The 20,311-nt window shown below is 33.8% G+C and overlaps 1 protein-coding gene across 1 annotated transcript in view; it reads left to right on the top strand.

Annotated features, from left to right (window-relative positions):
- RYR3 (ryanodine receptor 3) overlaps positions 1–20,311 on the top strand; it is a 159,178-nt gene that overhangs the window by 33,352 nt on the left and 105,515 nt on the right. Inside the window, exons 13-28 of the mRNA XM_021402263.1 lie at positions 17–185; positions 1,205–1,340; positions 2,308–2,403; positions 2,627–2,745; positions 3,530–3,663; positions 4,578–4,819; positions 8,182–8,374; positions 10,708–10,924; positions 11,136–11,240; positions 12,560–12,663; positions 13,107–13,190; positions 14,895–15,054; positions 16,352–16,499; positions 17,450–17,655; positions 18,495–18,669; positions 20,040–20,248. Coding sequence (XP_021257938.1) covers positions 17–185; positions 1,205–1,340; positions 2,308–2,403; positions 2,627–2,745; positions 3,530–3,663; positions 4,578–4,819; positions 8,182–8,374; positions 10,708–10,924; positions 11,136–11,240; positions 12,560–12,663; positions 13,107–13,190; positions 14,895–15,054; positions 16,352–16,499; positions 17,450–17,655; positions 18,495–18,669; positions 20,040–20,248 — 2,497 coding nt within the window. The remainder of the gene's footprint in view (positions 1–16; positions 186–1,204; positions 1,341–2,307; positions 2,404–2,626; positions 2,746–3,529; positions 3,664–4,577; positions 4,820–8,181; positions 8,375–10,707; positions 10,925–11,135; positions 11,241–12,559; positions 12,664–13,106; positions 13,191–14,894; positions 15,055–16,351; positions 16,500–17,449; positions 17,656–18,494; positions 18,670–20,039; positions 20,249–20,311) is intronic.

The raw sequence follows: 20,311 nt of genomic DNA, 5'->3' as shown, positions 1-20,311 counted from the left end.
TTATTTTTTTCCTTAGTGGGAACAACAGAACACTATCACCCATTGCCCTGCCTGTTGAGGAGATGGCTCAGACTCTGCAAGACCTGATCAAGTACTTCCAGCCTCCCGGAGAAGACCTGGAACATGAGGATAAGCAAAGCAAGCTTCGGTCCCTCAAAAACCGACAAAATCTATTCAAAGATGAGGTAGAGAGAGAGAACCTGTTACTTTATATTAATTTTATGTATGTAGTGTCGCAAACATTCAGGGCAATCTAAATACAGTCATTTAGACTGTATATACGTGATTTATAATGTTAAGTTACATATTTTATGCATACATAGTAAGACTGTAATGACATATAATAGCTTGCTGTTAACGTATTTTTCATGTCAGTGCTTTGCACAAGCCACAAACTCTATCCAGTAAAATTTGATCTTAATACTTCTAGGCATCCTTAATCAGGGGCCAGCATTAACAGAAATACTGAATTTAAAAATATATATATTTTTTTCTTTTCATGTTTACACGTGCTGGATGCCCCAAATGAATGATAAAAACGTGAATGAATGATAGATGTTATTTCTGGTGTTTTGTCCACCAGGGTATGAAATTTTTATGTCTAGAAGTTGAGTGAAGACCTCTTTTAGTGGAGGACGTGAATTATATAATTGTAGAATTGCTGCTTTCTGAAAACAGAATTGTGCTTCTTTATAAATTTTGAGATACTTGAATTCCTTGCAGGTTTTCAGTACAATTTCAGTCTAAAATCAAACTGAAGTTAAAAATATGTTCTAGTATTTTAACTTGTTTTATGGATATTTTATTGACTAGTAAAATTTCCACCCTTATTAATCAAATAAAATTCCTTTGTGTATAGACATTTTTTTCTATGTAAGAAAGATACTACATATAAAATTCTCTAAAATTGTAAAGGCCTTGTTGTCAGCTTTGTTTATTCCTTATCTTTTATACTCTCAGCAGAGTAAGGGGTGATATAAAATCCTTCTCCAACATAGACTTTGACTTAGACAACCCTAGACTTCTCCAACATAACTTTGACTTAGAAAAATATACATTCAGATCTTGTAAGCACAGTCTTTTTTAAAAACAAACAAACAAACAAAGATGATGCTTTTACATATACAGTAAAAAAAATTGTTAAAAGGACAACGTATGCTTTTTTCACATGTAGATGATTTTTCTCTCTGTTATGTGTGTCTAGGGAATGCTGGCACTAGTTTTGAATTGCATTGATCGTTTAAATGACTACAACAGTGCAGCTCATTTTGCAGAAATTGCAAGAGAAGAAAATGGTACAGCATGGAAAGAAATTTTAAATCTCCTTTACAAATTGTTAGGTAAGTTCTTCAAATAAAACATTCAAGTTAAAAAAAAAAACTTTAAAAAAAAACGAACAATAGGGATGTGTATTGTCTGTATTCTACTCACTGCTTCACCGCCAAAGAATACTTTGTATGCTATTCATTCTGTCACATAAGTTGTAGAATTTCTTTCATGTACTTGCTGACTCATATTGCAGACAACAGAGGCTGTTGAGCAATGTTACAATGGAAAAGTAAATTCCAGCTAGAAAAATGAATTGATGCAACACACTAAATCATGTCTTTTTTGTTATTATTACTTGTGGTATGTAAGCTGACATGAATTATTATTTCAAATATTTAGAGGAATTGGAAAATGGTTTCTGTTTATGAAGATGAAGAGAAGCTTAAAAGTAATATTCAGAGTGTATAGATTTATAGAATCCATTTTTTTCACTTGAGGCTTAGCTTTAGGTATTAATAAAAATAATTACATGAAATAAAAAGTAAAAAATTATTTTCAATTTCAATGCCAAGCTTTCTAGAGTGAACTGCTCTGTTGTTATAATAGGGCCAAATTTCTGTGGCAGAGAAATAATGTACATATATTTACCGTGAAGTCACTAATTTTGTACATAAGGTGCACAGTTCCTCATATAGGAGAATCTTGTCTCCTGATTGAGTTTTAGATCCATTTCAATTCAATGAAAAACAGTCTGAACCATAGTAAAATAAGCAAGGCAAGAGTTACAACAAGAATAAAAAAAAGTAGGAGTAGAGCTTTGAAGCATGAGATTCACAAGAAACATGAGTAGTTGCGTAATTAAGATGCTTCTGTTGAAATCTTCAAATTGCTTAAGAAAGTAATGAAATACCATTGCCTGATGTGTTTGTTTGTTTGTTAAGTTGTTATGGAAATGTAGAAATATATATGATCAACATTGCTGATTTAAAAAAAGAAATCCACTTCTTCAAAATTATATCTTGTGTGTTTTCTTTTTAGCTGCTCTCATTCGTGGCAACAGAAACAATTGTACTCAGTTTTCTAGTAACCTTGATTGGCTAATAAGCAAACTGGACAGATTAGAATCTTCCTCAGGTAAGACTTCTATCAATGTGATTTAACTATCAATGCAAATTAACTATCAGTACACCATACACAGATATCATGCATGAGTAGTCATAACAAGTGTTTTTATTCTCTTTTTAGACTGTAGAAGAGAGATTATCTCTTAAGATACTCTGTTATTTACTGAGCTTTTGGATGGTGTTTAGTTGCGCAGATGATTAATGATAACATTATTACTGTGATCTTCATGCAGGTATTTTGGAAGTGTTGCACTGTATCTTGATTGAAAGCCCAGAAGCTTTAAATGTAATAGCTGAGGAGCATATAAAATCTATTATTTCACTGTTGGACAAACACGGGCGCAATTTCAAGGTATGTTTGGAAAAACTAAGGATGTTTTGACAAAGTTACAGTGATTAATGGGAAAAAAAAAACAACCAAGGAAATGTCTACGTGGAGATAAGTGATACTGGTACCTTTAAAGAAATAAAATTGAAGTACGTCTACAATATTGCTTTGTTGAGATTAAAAAAAAGAAACATAATATGTAATTGTTTTTCTGTTTCAAACAGGGCAAATATTTCTGACAAGATCATAGGTAATTAAGAAATATTGATAACCAATCAAAACTAGTTGTACCTATGGTTTTGTATTAGCTGGTGTCTGTAAGCACCTGGACAGAGTAAATGGATTATTTACCATATTGAAAGCATGCTTTCAGAACAGATTCATGAATAGTCTGAGAATTGCAACTCAGGAAGTTCTTTGGGCCACAGTAAATTTCTCAAAGTATTTCATTTCACCTTTAAAATTTTTAATGAGACCGAATGAAGAATATATTGTAGAGTGTTGACATGCAGGTGTACTATCTTTGCTTTTTTTTATAATAGAAAGGAGAATACAAAATCTCAAAAGAAGGTTTATTTAAGGCAATTTGCAAACCCTCTGTTCTGAATACGTTCAAAAATCTTCACTATCCACCATGAGTATTACAGACTATACACAATCTGTATGTATGAAAAGTATTTAAAAAAAAAAAAAAGTCTATTACATTCCTTCCCTTAGATATATTCTGAATGTAAATTAAGTTAACAACTGAATTTCAGCATGTACAGTAAAAACCGTTACCCAACTTTCTTATGATTTCCTCTTTCAGGTTCTTGATGTGCTTTGCTCTCTTTGTGTCTGTAATGGAGTTGCAGTTCGTGCCAATCAAAACTTGATCTGTGACAATCTACTGCCAAGAAGAGACTTACTTTTGCAAACACGTTTGATTAATGATGTGACAAGGTATCGTGAGATACTTCATTATTATATTAGAAGAAAATGAACTTAAATGTCTTCTATAATTGTAGATGACACTGTAACCTGAGAAATATTCCACAGTTTTCAATATTGAGACACTGACTTTAAGATATGTTTATGTATTAATTTCTTAAAAATCCATTTTTACTGAGATATGGGAGTTGTCTTGGAAACCATGCTCATAGAAGAATTGTTAATTGATTTTGATTGTTAATTGTTAATTGATTTTGAGGTTTGTTTTGGTATTAAATGGAAAGATGAAAGTTGCTTACTTCTCATTCAAAACACAGTGTGTATCTAATAATTATTATGGCATACGTAAACATACTTTGTGCGTTTTAAGAGACATCTTATTTCCTAGCAGCCTCTTACTTTTTTCTTTTGATTTTAGGAAATGATCTTGTTATTCCTTTTTTAAGTATAAATTTTTCAATTTTTTTTTTCAAATGGAACATATACCTTAGAAAATAATTCTTGAGCAGCTTTATAGAGTCATAAAATGAAGTGCTATCTCAAATCAAATGCTATAAGCAAAATGTGGAAATCTACACTTGCATAATATTTATGTACAGGTTATATCTAAAATATATACATTATATATAGAGGTATGTAATATTTATAAAGAAGTTGCCCAGAGAAACTGAGAATGCCCCATCCCTGGAGGTGTTTAAGGCCAGGTTGGATGGGGCCCTGGTCAGTCTGATATGTATGTGATCAAGCGGCTTGCAACCCTGCCTGTGGCAGGGGGATTGGAATATGATGACCCTTGAGGTCTCTTCCAACACAAGCCATTCTATGATTCTAAGATTTCCAAAGTCAATTTGACTATTATACAACAATATAACTCATATGCCACATTTTATATGTTACACTAACTGGATTATATTTTCTTATTTTAGCATCAGGCCAAACATATTTTTGGGTGTTGCTGAGGGCTCTGCGCAATACAAGAAGTGGTACTTTGAATTAATAATTGATCAGGTTGATCCATTCTTGACGGCAGAACCTACCCATTTACGGGTTGGATGGGCCTCTACTTCAGGTTATGCCCCCTATCCTGGAGGTGGAGAAGGATGGGGTGGCAATGGCGTTGGAGATGACTTATACTCTTATGGTTTTGATGGCCTTCATCTGTGGTCTGGTAAGTACTTTTTTCAGTTCCCTTTATTCTTGTATTCAGGGATTACTGACCTCTATTTTCAGTATCTTTAAGTGCTTACGTGTGTGTGTGTGTGTGTGTGTACACACAGCATACTGATCTATAGAGAGCTGTATGAAGAACTTCAGAATACCATGAAGTTAGAATTTTAGGTCAGACTGCTTTTCTGAGATTTTAGTCAGTACTGAGTTATGCCAGCTGGGCTGTTTAGCAGATGGTTTTTATTTTCATGATTTTAATTAAAAAATGACATTCTCTAGATCAAGACTTAAGTATATCTGTTCAAACTCAGTGGATGTACGGACCTTAGACAAATGCATTACGTATGGGTCTACACATAGTTGTATTCATTCACTTTGCATCTACAGTTGAAGTTAAATGACATTACCCTTACACATATTTTGAAAAAACAGAATTTAGATTTCAGTAAATTAATTCATAAAAGATCATTCTGGCAATTAGAAATTACTGCACTTTATTACCAATTTCTGCTGTTTTTAGAATATAAATTTCAGTGGTGCAACGTCAAATTTAAAACCTGTACTTATGCTCTTTGAAAAAATATAATACATCAAACACTTTAACTAAAACAAGAATAGTGGAAAAAGCATTTATAAAAAATTTGTATTTTTTAAAATCTAAGAGACTCTCAGTTTGTATTGCAATGAAGTGATTAAACTGCCTTTTATAAAGCAAGAGGTTAATGGATTGCAGCAATGGTGTATTTTTTTTTTTTCTCTTAAGGATCAATGGCATTACATTTGTCGTCTTGTTAGCCATTCCTTGCTTATGCAGATTGAAGATGTTAGTGGGGTGAGTTAACGGAAAAGTGGACATGACTGCACATGCAGTCAGTTAGATTTGAGTAAGAGCACTATGAGAGCAATAAGCATTTATGGGAGCCCTCATCTGAGGTGTTGCAGATTGACTAATTTTGATAATAATGCATGCATTAGAATAAGCATTCAGGAAAAAGTAGAAAATAGAAGAAAATTCTAATGATGCTTCAAACAAGGTTTAATTAGAGTCCTGTGATGTGCACAGTTAACTGGAAAACAGGCTTTGAAAGTATGAGAAAGTTTCTTGTGTTGCTTTTTCTTTTCATGGTCCTCCACCCCTTAAACTCCATGGAAAGGGAACTGGAGTATACCCTTTGTAAACAAACAGGTATCTTACAGAAGAGAACATACTGACCATGTCAGTTACAGTGCCATAGAAACAACGAGCAAAGTGCAAGTATCTAATTCTAAGAATAAAATGGCAACATAGGAAATGCTAATAGTAGTCATTTTTGCTTTCTTAATGTTCCTAAAATACTCTCTAAATAAATTGTATTGCAGAAAAGCAATATTGTATAGGGCTATAAAATAAGGAAACATTTAAGTACAGAATAATATATCCTAAATTACATCAGCTACTGTCTTTTCTGTGAAAGCAATGAAAGGACAAAGAAAAGCAGTAGAAAGTGAAACAGTTGCTAGAATTCCTTGAAGACTGCATGACAAAGAGTTTAGTTCCTCAAGTGTATCTGAACCCATGAGTGCTGAGAAGTTTGGGGAGAAAATGGACATTATTTCAGCTGTTGTGTGTACAGTCCTTAGTTACGAACTAACAAAATATCTTTTTTCTTTCAGATCTCTCTTGCATAGAATAAATGATGACTTTTTATTTTTTTTTTTAGCTTGTTCAGTTTGTGGCATGTAACCAAAATTACAAATTTCTCCATGTTTGTCAGTGCTTTCAAATGCCTTACATTGCTGAGAACTCTCTAATCAGAAAAGAATAGTGTGGGGTCATGCAATTAAAATGTGCCATAAAACACATACATAAAAATGCTGAATTGAATGTTATGGCCTTAATTCTAACGTCCTAATTTGGGAGTGCTTGACTTTTCAATTACATTAGCAAAATCCTTGCATAGGATTTTGTGTGTAAAAATACCTCTGTATGTGTACATATTAATCTTTTTTGGGAGGGGAAAGGGGAGAGGGAGGAAGTTGGAATGTATATACAATATGATCAATTAGAAATGGTTCAATAAATCATTAATACAAAATTAAATGCTAATGTAATCACAATAATATAATGTTTGAAAGTCTCTTAAATCTCTTCTGCACTAAGGGAAAATTAAGTGTACTTAAACTGTATTAAGCAGTTGACTGTACTATTTAAGAAGTTTCAGACACATAGTGTTAGACTTGCTTTCTAGATAACGTGTTTTGAAAGGAGTTCTGAGAGTTATTCCTTGGTTAAAAATATACCCAGATACTTAAATGAGACTAAACAACTGAAGTTATCTGTAAATGTATATAGATTGATTACTTAAGATATCTGATCTCCAAGAAATTTTTCTGTAATTGTGTTGTCCTGTATATAGCTGTAAGGTTCTGTCTTCCCGGCTAGGAAATACGAAACTCCCTGTGTTTAGTTTGGGGCTGTATATTCAGTAAAGAAGACCTGGTCCATGAAGGTCTTGATCTGATTTTAGATAAATTAGTATAAGTCAGTATTTCATTCTGCCTCCTGATACAAAGTATAAACCTGGATTTTGGCCATAATCCCAGGTCCAATAAATATAACTTCAGATGCAAGCTCATCTTGCGCATGTATTTAATACTTGTAGTCAGTTTGAATATAATATTCAAAAGATACTTATTTAAATGAGTTTATCAGTACACCAGATGAAAAAATACTTTTTTCATAAACAGTCTTTTTTTCTTCTAATGTTGCTTTCTAGCTAGGTTGATTCTGCTACTATTTGTCATGTTCATAAGTGTACTGATATAGGCTGGTTGCTCAGGAAAACATTGTGTGCTACACTAAATTAAGTGTGTGGTCCTTCCTGTCCTTGACAGTACTTGATGCTAGACTGTCCAGGTGAGGATTAATGTAAGTTCCTGGTGCACGGTAATTGAACGGGAGATTGGAAGGAAACCAAGGGACAAATATTCCAAAACACTGGCTGCTGCACATCACTTGGGAATGTAACCCAAGAAGAAAAAGAAAAGAGTATATCAATGTCCGTTTTATCAAAGCAGAGAGCGTAATTCACTTTGTATAAATAATCTTGCATCAGGCTACAGTAGGAACTTGCATGATTTCAGCTGAGCATGTTCTGCCTTGTGAACAGTGCCAGAGGTTTCAAGTGATTTGTTCAGTTCATGCACTGTTCTGCCACACCAGTTTGAACAATATTAATTCATAAAACATATGAGGGCAAGATCATGTCTTTGTGTCTGAGAATAAAACCTTGATGGTGTCTTTGAGGAAATATATTTATCACTTCATTGTTAAATGTGTGCAAGACTGTTTAAATTCTGTTTACTTGATTATTTTCATTCTAGGTCGAGTACCCAGAGCTGTGGCGTCTGTCAATCAACATTTGTTGTCATCTGACGATGTAGTTAGCTGCTGCTTGGATTTAGGTGTGCCCAGCATTTCATTCCGCATTAATGGTCAGCCTGTACAAGGAATGTTTGAGAACTTCTGTACTGACGGGTTTTTCTTCCCTGTTGTAAGCTTATCAGCAGGTGTAAAGTAAGTACTAGTTAACTGTTCTTCTTTTAGCAGTTTTTCACAAAAAAATGTTATCTCATTTTATATAAAATTTATACAGTTTGTTTAAGTTCTGCCAACTATCATCTGGGAGGGAGGCAGGAAAGTATTGATTTTATTGGGGATGATTTCACTTTAGGGTGAAATGTTGAGCTTATTTGTAACCTGACCAAGTTACAGTGTCTGAAAATATTACTATTATGGGTATTTGGTGACTTAAGGGAAATTAATTTTGTCTCATTCCAATTATCAGTGGAAAAAAGGTACATTAGAAACACAGCACCTTATTTGACACTAATTAAAAATCTCATTCAGCATTCTCAACAGGAGGTAAAAAAAAAAAACAAAAAAAAAAACGCTAAACTGTTAGGAAATCTGATACCCTATTCACAATAGGGAACTCAAAACACTGGTGAGGAGCAATTTTGCACTATTCTTACTGATGTTGCCTGTTTTATAGCTAAAATAATGAAATACAAACCTAAAAAAAAATCAGATTTCTCTTACTCCTTCACTGTAAATTCTATCAGAAAATCTGCAAATGTCATTGTACTTCCGTGGCCAAAACAGCTATGTTGACACAGCCAATACATCAGCAAGAGTAGCGCTTGCACTGTTTGTTCTAAACTGAACAATTTCTGTTCATCTGTAGCATATTTATTACTGATACTAATAGGCAGCAATTGTAGGAAGAAAAGTTATACAGAAAATAAAGAATTCTTCAGTATGAAAATTGAAACTTCTATCTTTTGTAGGCTGAGCCTTGGAGTTAATTTTTTTTGATTTGATTTTTAGGAGGGCTCTTTTTAAGGTTAAGGTCAGGTAAACTTAAAGTGTTCTTTTCAAAATGAAAGATATCAACATTTCTTTTAAAACAAGACAAAAAGCCACAGTTTTTATAATCGAGATATTAAAAGAGATTCTGCAGAATTAGGACCATACAGCCTGTGTGGAAGCTTAGGGAAATCCAATAAAATAGCAAGGAGGAAACAATTCTCAGCAGGAATGAGACCATCATAGAGACTAGATGAGATTTAGTCATTTTTTACAACTTAGAAAAATTTATCAAATTGACAGGAAACAACAAGCTATTTATTGGGATGTGATCATCAAACTGTTGTATGAAAGTCTTTTCCTTTCATTTTTTTCTTTGTCTTTGCCTACTTAGAAAGTTAGTGTTCTAGTTCTTAAAATAAAATTGACCTCCTTTCTATTCTTAAGTTATTTCAATCTGCTTGGAGACTTACTATAAAGACAGGCCTAAACTCAAAGTTGTCATCTCAGATATTGACCTGCCTTGGGATCATTCAAATATTTAAAGTAAGTTATTAAATGAAATCAGAAAGTATAAGTGTAGCAGAAGGGATCAGTAGTAGTATATTTCTTGCAGACACTGAACCATTTCAGATATTTGTACTTATGAACATCTTGTTTGAGAAAACTTGCATGTCATGCTCTGTCTCCTCTCTTTAAACATATTAATGAAGTCTTCTAGTGTTCATGAAATAGGTTGATTTATTTTTTTCTAGAATTGTAAGTAAAAAGCTATAAACTTCTGGTCATCTCATCACAAGAAACGCATGCACTGTTAAATTTTATGGTTGTTTACCTGTATTGTTGGTCTACATGAGGACCTAACTATGAAGTTGAATAGTTTGGGGCTTTTTTTTTTTTCCTAGTATGTTCTTAAATTTAAATGAAAAGTAAATCTCTGAGGAGAAAAAGAAAATTTCATGGGTTTATTAGGAATCCTGGCTATTCATTTGAAACTCATTTTCAGTAGCATTTGGTGTAATTTTGTTTTTCTGATTTCTGCATTATGATTACAGTGCCTTTTGTTTCACCATATCCTTTGGATTCTTATTACCACCTGTCTGTGTGAGTCCACTGAGCAGATATTTGAAAAATCTTAAGTGATACCTAATAAGTCTCTATGGGATTTTTAGACTACCTATCCAAATTAAATTAGATTTTCCCAACCATTTAAGTGTATTAAGGATTTCACTTAATTTATAATGATTTGGTTTTAAATAAGAAATGGATTATTTTAAAATACACCACTGCACTGAATAATTATTTTTGCTTTGGCCAAAATTGATATTCAAAAAAAAAGGTAGTAGATGATGTTAATATAGAAAGTATCTGCTAATACAAACGCTTGGTAATTTTTTTTTTAGTGTTTATTAAAACATGAAATAAGCTACCATTTAAAAAATACTATTCAAGCAAAAGTTGGCATTTCTAAATGATATGTTTATAATGTTAGTATATGCTGACTATTTAAGAGTATAATTTCTTCATGGCAAATTGCACAGAGCTCGTTTCTTACTGGGTGGACGTCATGGAGAGTTTAAATTTCTACCTCCTGCTGGCTATGCTCCCTGTTATGAGGCTTTGCTGCCAAAAGAAAAGATGAAATTAGAACCAGTGAAAGAATATAAGAGAGATTCTGATGGAGTGAGAGATTTGCTGGGTACAACACAGTTCCTCTCCCAAGCTTCATTTATACCTTGTCCTATAGACACCAGTCAGGTATGTTACATATGCAGTAATGGGATAGCAAAATATTTCTTAACAAATGTAATTTGGTAATACAAAAGCTAATCTAACTTTCTACCTTTCTTAACAATTTGTCATTTGTATGTTTTGCTGTATTTAATTGAACTAGATCATCTGGGTTCTACAGGATTTGGTCAAACTGGAACCTTTTCTTACTTGTGGAATTGTTATGCTCTTTTCTTAGGTTGCTCTTCCTTTTCATCTTGAAAAGATCAGGGATAAACTAGCAGAAAATATCCATGAACTGTGGGGAATGAATAAAATAGAACTGGGCTGGACATATGGCAAGGTATGATTTGAATGACCTGTCTAGGTACAGACATGTTAAATATCCTACCAGAAAACTGTACTGGGAACAGAGTATTTAATGGTGGTTAATAAACACCTAGATAAAAAAGAAACTACTGATAAGAGACGATCATGTGAAGCTATTAGGAAATATTTATATTAACAAATTATTAGAAGACAAATTTGCATTATAAATAAGACTCATTTTAACACTATAGGTAAGGGTCACTGGGAAAAAAAAAATTCACTGAGAAACATTCTATACTATACTAAGTTGGAATTCTACTGAAAATCATACCAGTAGTGGGTAACTCCACATCAAATTCTTTCATGAATCTGATGCTGGAGATTAAAGAGATAACATGTCCTATGTGTTTTATCAAATGAAAAACTGTTAAAAGATAGGGGACAAATATTATATTCAAAGTATTATATTTAATTCAACAATAAGACTAGAATTGGTAACTTTCCCTAGTAATGTAAAATTCTAAGGATTACATTCTGCTTTGAATTTAGGTTATTTCACCTGGCTTCTTTTCAAGTTGGTATTTACTGGGGCAGCAGTAGTTTCATATGCCTATCATAACTGTAACATACTTTAAAGAAATATTTTTCTTTCTCTTGTCTTCTGTTGATTTTACTTATGGGCTTAATTTACTTTCGTTTCTAACTGAGAACTCTATGTTAGTATCTGCTAAAATGTCATTGTTACTGAAAATTAGAGCTTTACTGTCCTTATTAATATTGTCAATCTTTTGCAATGAATAAATGTTTCTGTATCTAGTGTCTAGTTGCCACCTGGATAGAAACACTTGGCATTGACTGAAAGAGCCTGCTTAAGTAAGCGTCAGGAAGGTATCCAAAGATTGTCAGTAATAACAGAAAAAAAATGCAATACTTTAATATTTCAGAAAGAAATTGAGAATATTATCGAATGATTCTTGAAGTTTTTTGGATGAGAATGTGTACAATAGAGCACATTATACAGAATTTCTCTGTAGGTTGCTCAAGCATGCACTAGAAATCATTGAGTTTGCAGGCTTGCTTTCATGTGTTTGATGTATTTATGCAGAACCCATGAAATTGCTGTATTTTTTTCTATTTTTTGTTGGTTAAGAGTGAGTTCTTGGAGTGTACGTTATAAATGGAGCATGGGAAAGTTCATTTGCATAATCATGAGTAACTGTCATTGAGTAAAGATGAGTTGTATTGTTTTATTTATTGCAAAGAATTAGCAGATTTGTTACTCTGTTGATAATGGTCTGATTTTGGCTTCATTCTGGTATCAGGAAAATAGTCTTTTTGATTTCTTCATTACAGATACGGGATGATAATAAAAGGCATCATCCTTGTCTTGTGGAATTCTCAAAATTACCTGAGACAGAGAAGAATTATAATCTACAAATGTCAACTGAAACCCTCAAGTGAGCTTCGAATTTAAAAGAATTTTTTTCTTTATTCAAACATTCTATATTATTGTAAGAAATAAAAACATGCTACCTTGTTAGAATACCTCATTGAAAGTGTGTTCTATTGATTTTGCTAGAAATTCCAGGAACATGTTTAGAAAGATTTAGAAAATTATGTCTCTGTGGAGAACTGAAGAACATGACACCAAACCCTTTTGGCTTATTCGAAAAGCCATAACTTTCAAGGCAGAATTTCATAACTTTTAACATTTTTATTTAGTATTTTTAATAACTTAAAATATGAAGTATTGAAATTCCATTACTTTGAATGGCTTCATGAGTTTTCAAAATATTATTAGTTCTGTGTATTTAAATTAAAAACAAAAGAAACAGAGAAAGTAAAATGGATGAGCACTACGGTGTTGTGCTTTACTTCTGATGTTTTTCTATATCCTTAGAACGCTTTTGGCCCTTGGATGTCACATTGTTCATGCTAATCCAGCAGCAGAGGAAGATCTTAAAAAAGTCAAGCTTCCTAAAAAGTATGTACCTTATGCTAGCTATTATATATTATTTGTAACTAGAGGATATTGGTCAAGCAAAAAATAATGTAAGGTCTTTAAGAAAAATACTTGCTATGAACCCCGTGCTGCTTGTAGACTTACAGAACCTATGGTTGCTCTATTACTTTGCCTGTGACAGTGCTTTACTGCTGCAGACTTTTTCACAGATCACAGCCACAAAAATTTATGGTGTAAATGTTACATGATCTTAGAATAGATATTCCAAAGCTGAAAGCAACATGTCAGGGTTTTTCTATCACCTAGCAAAGTAGAGCATGTGTAATATAAGGTGGCAAATTGATCTACTTGAAAAAGTTCATACCCTTTGCCCGTAATTACTATTTTCAATTTCCCTCCCCTCCAAGAAAAAGTTCATTCAACGTGTTTACATTTTAGAGATGTTATTAATACATCTCTTTAAAGATTTGCTCAGATCTGTACAAACAGGAAAAACAAATACAAGAGGAAAAAAACATAAAATGACAGTTGTAAAGTGTTGCACATGTCTTGCAAATGTACATGTGTAGATTATGACACAAAATACAATCTCTTTTACTTCAGTTCTTACTTGATAGCTAAACTATGGCAGCCAGGGAACTGTAATAGTGACTATAATAAGTAATCAGTAGCAGTCACCCCAAGAGTGGTGAAAATGGATTCAGCATTACATCTGCTTTTAGACTTGTCTGAGAGAATTCTGTAATCCTTCTAGGAAAGGTTAAGGTCCTATCCTTCAACAAAACCTGAAAGCAGCAACAGTGATTTGAATACCTGCCACATTAGGTTTTCACATGAATTTTTTATCTCAAAAGAGGTCTGTTTTCCTGAAACTTTTTCCGTGATAAATTAAGTTACATTTTTAACAGAGTAGTAAAATAAATAATTTTATGAGATGGAAGATAATAATATTGATTCATTTGATGGCTTTTGTTTAAAAAAAAAAATAGAGGAAAAATAACCTTTCCCATGGTTGATAGTGCCGACACTCTATACTGTTTTGATACTGATATTCTTCAGTAACAGAACAAAAAATCTTGTAATCGTTTTCTGACCCTTGTTAAAATACATACTGCCTGCATGAGTTCTCTAACAAATGGAAGTTACCTAGTTTGAGGAAGAGGACATCTGCATATATTTAAAATAGCAGTGTGCTCTATATACTATGTGAAATAGTTGAAGGGGAGAATAATATCTACTACTAAAAGTCTACTAAACCTACTACTCAGTAGAACAGTGCGAAGAACAGTAGTTAAAATATATTTTGTTCTTTTGGAAGAATGGGAATGTAATCTACAGGTGTCTATCAAAAACACCGTACTTCATAATGCAACCATCTTCTATATATTTCTCTATATTTCATGAGAGGTCCTAAAAATAGAAAACACTTGAAAGGTGAAGTCATTTAATAGCAGTTTCTTGTTTTCATAGCAACTGTTTTAAATACCCACATACGGAGCTGGGTTACATTTAATTAGATTGCGTACCAGTTGGTAGAAAATGAGATACTGCTATAATACATTTTTTGTCCTTATTAATGGCCAAGTGCAAGGCAGGATTTTTACAAAGAAATGGGAGAATGGAGAAAGTGGAGTAACAAAGTGAATCGCTTTCTGTTAATATTGCACAGAAAATTTTAAATGTAATCAGTGGGATATCTTTCTGTTTTTCCTTGTTGGCTTGCAGTTATATCATGTCAAATGGTTATAAACCTGCCCCTCTTGATCTTTCTGAAGTGAAACTGTTACCTTCTCAAGAATTTCTAGTTGACAAACTAGCCGAAAATGCACATAATGTCTGGGCAAAAGACAGAATAAAGCAAGGATGGACCTATGGCATTCAGCAGGTGAGGACTTCTTAGATACATGTGGAATAAGTAAAGAATATAAGATTTTGTTTTCTAGAACACCAGTTGGGAATGTTAAACAACAGGTTAAATACTGGATGTTTTGGGAAGTCTGGAAAAAGTGAAGGAGCAGGGAACAAAGTCTGAGTTGGTTGCCAGGCCTGTGGGGCTGCATGTTCTATGAGAATCATAGAATATCCTGAGTTTAAAGAATCATAGAATCATTAAGGTGTTGGAAAGACCGCTAAGATCATCTAGTCCAACCATCAACCCATGCCTGTGACTACTCTAGATAACGTTACTCAGTGTGACATCTACCCTTTTCCTGAACACCTCCAGGAATGGTGACTCAACCACCTCCTTGGACAGCCCGTTTCAGAGCCTGACCACTCTTTCAGAGAAGAAATTTTTCCTAACATCCAACCTGAACCTCCTCTGGCACAACTTGAAGCCATCCCTTCTCATCCTGTTGCTAGTTGTGTAGAAGAGGCCAACCCCCACCTTGTTACAACCACCTTTCAGGTAGTTGTAGAGAGTGACAAGGCCTGAGCCTCCCCTGAGCCTGCTCTTCTCCAGGGCAAGCAATTCCAGTTCCTTCAGCCACTCTCTGTAAGACTTGTGCTCCAGACCCCTCACAGCTTTGTTGTTCTTCTCTGGATATGCTCCAGGGCCTCTATGTCTTTCTTGTAGTGAGGGGCTCAAAACTGAACATAGTACTCGAGATGGGGCCTCACCAGAGCTGAGTACACAGGGACAATCACTTCCCTGCTCCTGCTGGCAACACTATTTCTGATACAAGCCAGGATGCCATTGGCCTTCTTGGCCACCTGGACACCCTGCTGGCTCATGTTCGGTTGGATGTCAGCTAACACCTTCAGAGACCCCCAAGAAGCCCAACTCACAGCACCCAAAATTCAAACCATATTTCTGACAGTAGATTCCAAACACTTTTTGTACTCTGACAGGCTTGGTGCCTTGGCCACTTCCCTGGGGAACCTGTTCCTCCAGTGCCCAACCATCTTCTCAATAAAGAACTTTATCCTGATATCCTGTCTGAACCTTATGTGAGAGTATATATTTGCATACTTTTCTTTTAGTCTTGTCTTTACATTTTAAGCATCCTTAACAATTGGGTTTAATAGTCTTTTGACTTTTATTTGTAGAACTTTAATTCATCGATATTGTTTCTTTCCTGTAATCCTAGCATTATTTTAGACTCTAATCTGTCTCATTATGTGCATTCTTTGACATGTTTATATATTATTTTCTTTTTGTTGTTTTTTGTAACTCCTTTTAGGATATTAAGAACAAACGTAATCCTCGGCTAGTGCCATATGCATTACTAGATGAACGTACCAAAAAATCAAATAGAGATAGCCTCCGTGAAGCTGTTAGGACATTTGCAGGCTATGGTTATAATGTTGAGCCACCTGACCAAGAAATAGGTATGTACTTTCACTAAGAATCATGACTTTTTATTTCCCCTCAGTGCTGGGAGAGAACTTTAGACGCTGGAATAGATAGGCAAAACATAAAATGTATGCGATAATAGTAGTGTATTTTTACTGTAGATGTGAACAAAAGGTGGAAACGTACATTTTGAATGTCTAGTATATTACTGAGATATGTTTATTTAAGATCACTTTTCATTGATTGTTGGAAAACTATTAAATTTTTATAATTTTCAGATTGGAGATAGCCTAGAGTGTGTGTGGACAGACTAGTTTTCATTTGGAAATCGCTGTTTAAAAAGTTCTGAAATAAAGTGATTTTCCTAAGACAATTCATCCTTTCCTATTTCTTCATGATGAATTAAAAGCTTGAAAAACATGTATTCTTATTGAAAATTAGGAAAGTATTTGAAAAATAATCCGATGCTGCACTTCATTTTCTAGACTGTAGCTATAAGTTAAGAGCAATTCACTAGTATTTCTAGTATAGTAAAAGTATTTTAGCAAATATTTTTAAAAATATAAATTCCAAATATATAAGCTACGTAGATTGCTTGTTTTATTAAATCTTTTACAAAAGTATGTTGCAAGCAGTTTTAACTACATTTTCCACGGATTTTTGCACTGGATTGAACCTTACACTTCTAATGTTATCTCTAGTCAGTTATATGTTTGTGGCTTCTGCATAGTGTGACAGACATTGAAATTTTTTTATTCCAAATAGTGGATAGGCACTCATCTTGTATAGAATTAGAATGTGTTAGCCTGTGTATGCTGATTATTTTTCTTCCTTTTCTAACATTTACTATGAAAGGTTCTTAAACTTGCTGAGGTAGATAATGGCTATTTTCAGAAATAGAAAACAGTGGATGCAGATTGAAAAGATCAGCAGTGACATTTGCAGCATAATCAAATTATAAAGTGTTTTGTTTTGTTTTTTACAGCTGACCAAACAGTGGAAAAAGTCAGCATTGACAAGATACGTTTTTTCAGAGTAGAACAGTCTTATGCAGTGAAGGCTGGAAAGTGGTACTTTGAATTTGAAGCTGTAACAGGTGGAGATATGCGTGTTGGCTGGGCCAGGCCAGGCTGTCGACCTGACATTGAACTGGGAGCTGATGACCAAGCATTTGTTTTTGAAGGAAGCAAAGTCAGTGCATTCTCACCCTTTTATTATTTTTAGCTAGTAACAGCCTAAGCAGAAAATGACAATATAGGTTTCCTCTGTATACTCCAACTACCGGAATATTTTTCATTCTTAAAATGATACCTCGGGACTCTGTTTCATAGTATCTGCATTTTTGTGTGGGTCATTGTAATTATGCTAACAAAGGTGTGTTGTTTTATATCTATCTTCCTAGGATATACCACCTAAGTAAGGAAGTCTATTGTAAGCATAAATATAATTCACCATTCATTTCCTTTTTAAGTGGTAATTCACAAAACCATAACAAAGTTTCATAAAAGACTGGACCACAGTTGTATTTTCTCTTTCCTGTCATTTTTGCTTTTTGCATTATCTTTCTTAAAGTGACAGAAATATGATAATGACACTGCGCTAATAACACATGCAGCATTAGTGAACATTGATTGTTATCCAGATTCTAAATTGCTGTTTGCGCATTTCTGAAGTTAGGGTTCCTTATATTCTCTGTATGAAATAACTAAGATATTAATTAATTTAATTACCTGAAAGCCATGAGTCAATAATTCTAGTGAATTAGTTTGAGAACTTGAAAGGTAAAAAATAAAAAATAAAAATATAAAAGTATCAAAAACAACAAATTAAGGGGAGAATTTTAATGTGAACTGTAAAGCTTTATTCACTTAGTATTTTAGATGTCTGTAAAACATTTAAAACATTTCCAGTCTTGACTGATTCTTTTGTTCTTAAGAACTTTTGATCTCTCTTCTCCAAAAGTGTTTATGTTTTAATTTTAGCATGTTGTTTATTTACTTGATTGTCTTTTTTTTTTTTTTTTTAATAAGGGCCAGCGTTGGCATCAAGGCAGTGGATTCTTTGGACGAAGCTGGCAACCAGGAGATGTGGTTGGTTGCATGATAAACTTGGATGACAAATCAATTATCTTTACTCTGAATGGAGAGTTGCTTATAACCAGTAAAGGTTCAGAACTTGCATTTGCTGACTTTGGAATAGAAAGTGGTAATTTTCTTTTTGCATAGTTATGAGAGAAAAAACAAACTAACAAACAGAAAAACTAGTCTTCAGCCTGGAGAAGATAAGACTCGAAGTGGCCTTATAGTGGCCTTCCAGTACCTGAAGGTGGCCTATAGGAAAGCTGGGGAGGGACTTTTTTAGATGGGCATGTACCAACAGGACAAGAGGAAATGGTTTTAAACTGGGAGAGGGTAGATTTGGACTAGATATCAGGAAGAAATTCTTTACTATAAGGGTGGTGAGACACTGGAACAGGTTGCCCAGTGAGGTTGTGAATGCCACTTCCCTGGAAGCATTCAAGGCCAGGCTGGATGGGGCTTTGAGCAACCTAGTGGGAGATGTCCCTGCCTACAGAAGGGGGGTTAGAATTAGATGATCTTAAAGTTCCCTTCCATCCCAAACCATTCTATGAGTCTATGGTTCTAAATATTTGCAACGTGAATGTAAATTTGAGTCTGATTTGTAATTTTTTTCTCTTTTATTCGTAGCTTATCTGCATTTCTCCCTTAAAGAGAGCTTCTCTGAAGGCATAAGTTTGAAGTGTAGGAGAAAGAACTTGTAGTACAGATTGAATTGTTGGCTTTTAACTGAAATTGCTCTGAGTCGTGTGTTAGGAGAGATGGAGAAACCATTCAACAGCCTCCTATTTTTATTGAAACTGTCTGCTACTTGGAAACTGAAAGTCTTTGGTCATAAAAAAAATACCAACATTAAAGAAATCTGTCTTTTTCCAACATGAATGGTGGACAGATTATGATTGGCCGGAAATTTATAGACACTGATGACAAAAATAAATTTTAAACATATGTTGAGATAACTCAATCTCATCTGAAAGTCCTTTTGGAAGTTCAGTGTCCTAAGAGATCATAACATTCATTAATAACTTCAGTCTAGTCAAGTTTGGATTCCAGTGTCCAATTGATTATATAAAGCCTGGTTTATTTGCCTAAAAATAATGAAAAATATAACTGACCCTCCTAATAAACGAGTAACTAACTTGAGCAAATCTTGTTTTTTCAGATTCAGTTGCTTAAGAAGCTACCTTTTGACGTTTTTTTCATCTTTCACACAAATCAGAACTTAGTAATAACAACTGTTAAAATGGTTTGATGTTTGAATAAATGACTTGGTGCATGTAATGTCCATTCACTGCCTAAGTACTCAGGGTTCTGCTGAATTATTTTGAATTCAGTCATTAATACTTAAGGTAGCTTTAAATCCTTGCTACTGTCATCATTTTGTGTGTATTTCTTGTAGGAGCTGAAGTTCAGTTCACATTAGATACATTCAAAATAATATGTTCTCCATGTAACTTGCTGTGTGTTTTTATTTTTGTTGTTGTGTCATTTCCTTAGGTTTTGTTCCAGTTTGCTCACTGGGTCTATCTCAGATTGGACGAATGAACCTTGGAATGGATGCCAGTACATTCAAGTATTATACCATGTGTGGCCTTCAAGAAGGTTTTGAGCCTTTTGCAGTGAACATGAACCGAGATGTCGCTATGTGGTTTAGTAAACGCTTACCAACATTTGTTAATGTGCCGAAGAATCATCCTCACATAGAGGTAACATTACATGTTAGAGAAACAGCTGTTTATCAACTGCTTGTTTAGCAAGCTGAGACATTA

The sequence above is a fragment of the Numida meleagris genome, chromosome 6, assembly GCF_002078875.1.
Source record: "Numida meleagris isolate 19003 breed g44 Domestic line chromosome 6, NumMel1.0, whole genome shotgun sequence".
NCBI lineage: Eukaryota > Metazoa > Chordata > Aves > Galliformes > Numididae > Numida > Numida meleagris.
The sequence above is the reverse complement of the archived record's forward strand: the minus strand, read 5'-3'. Positions and strand labels throughout refer to the sequence as shown.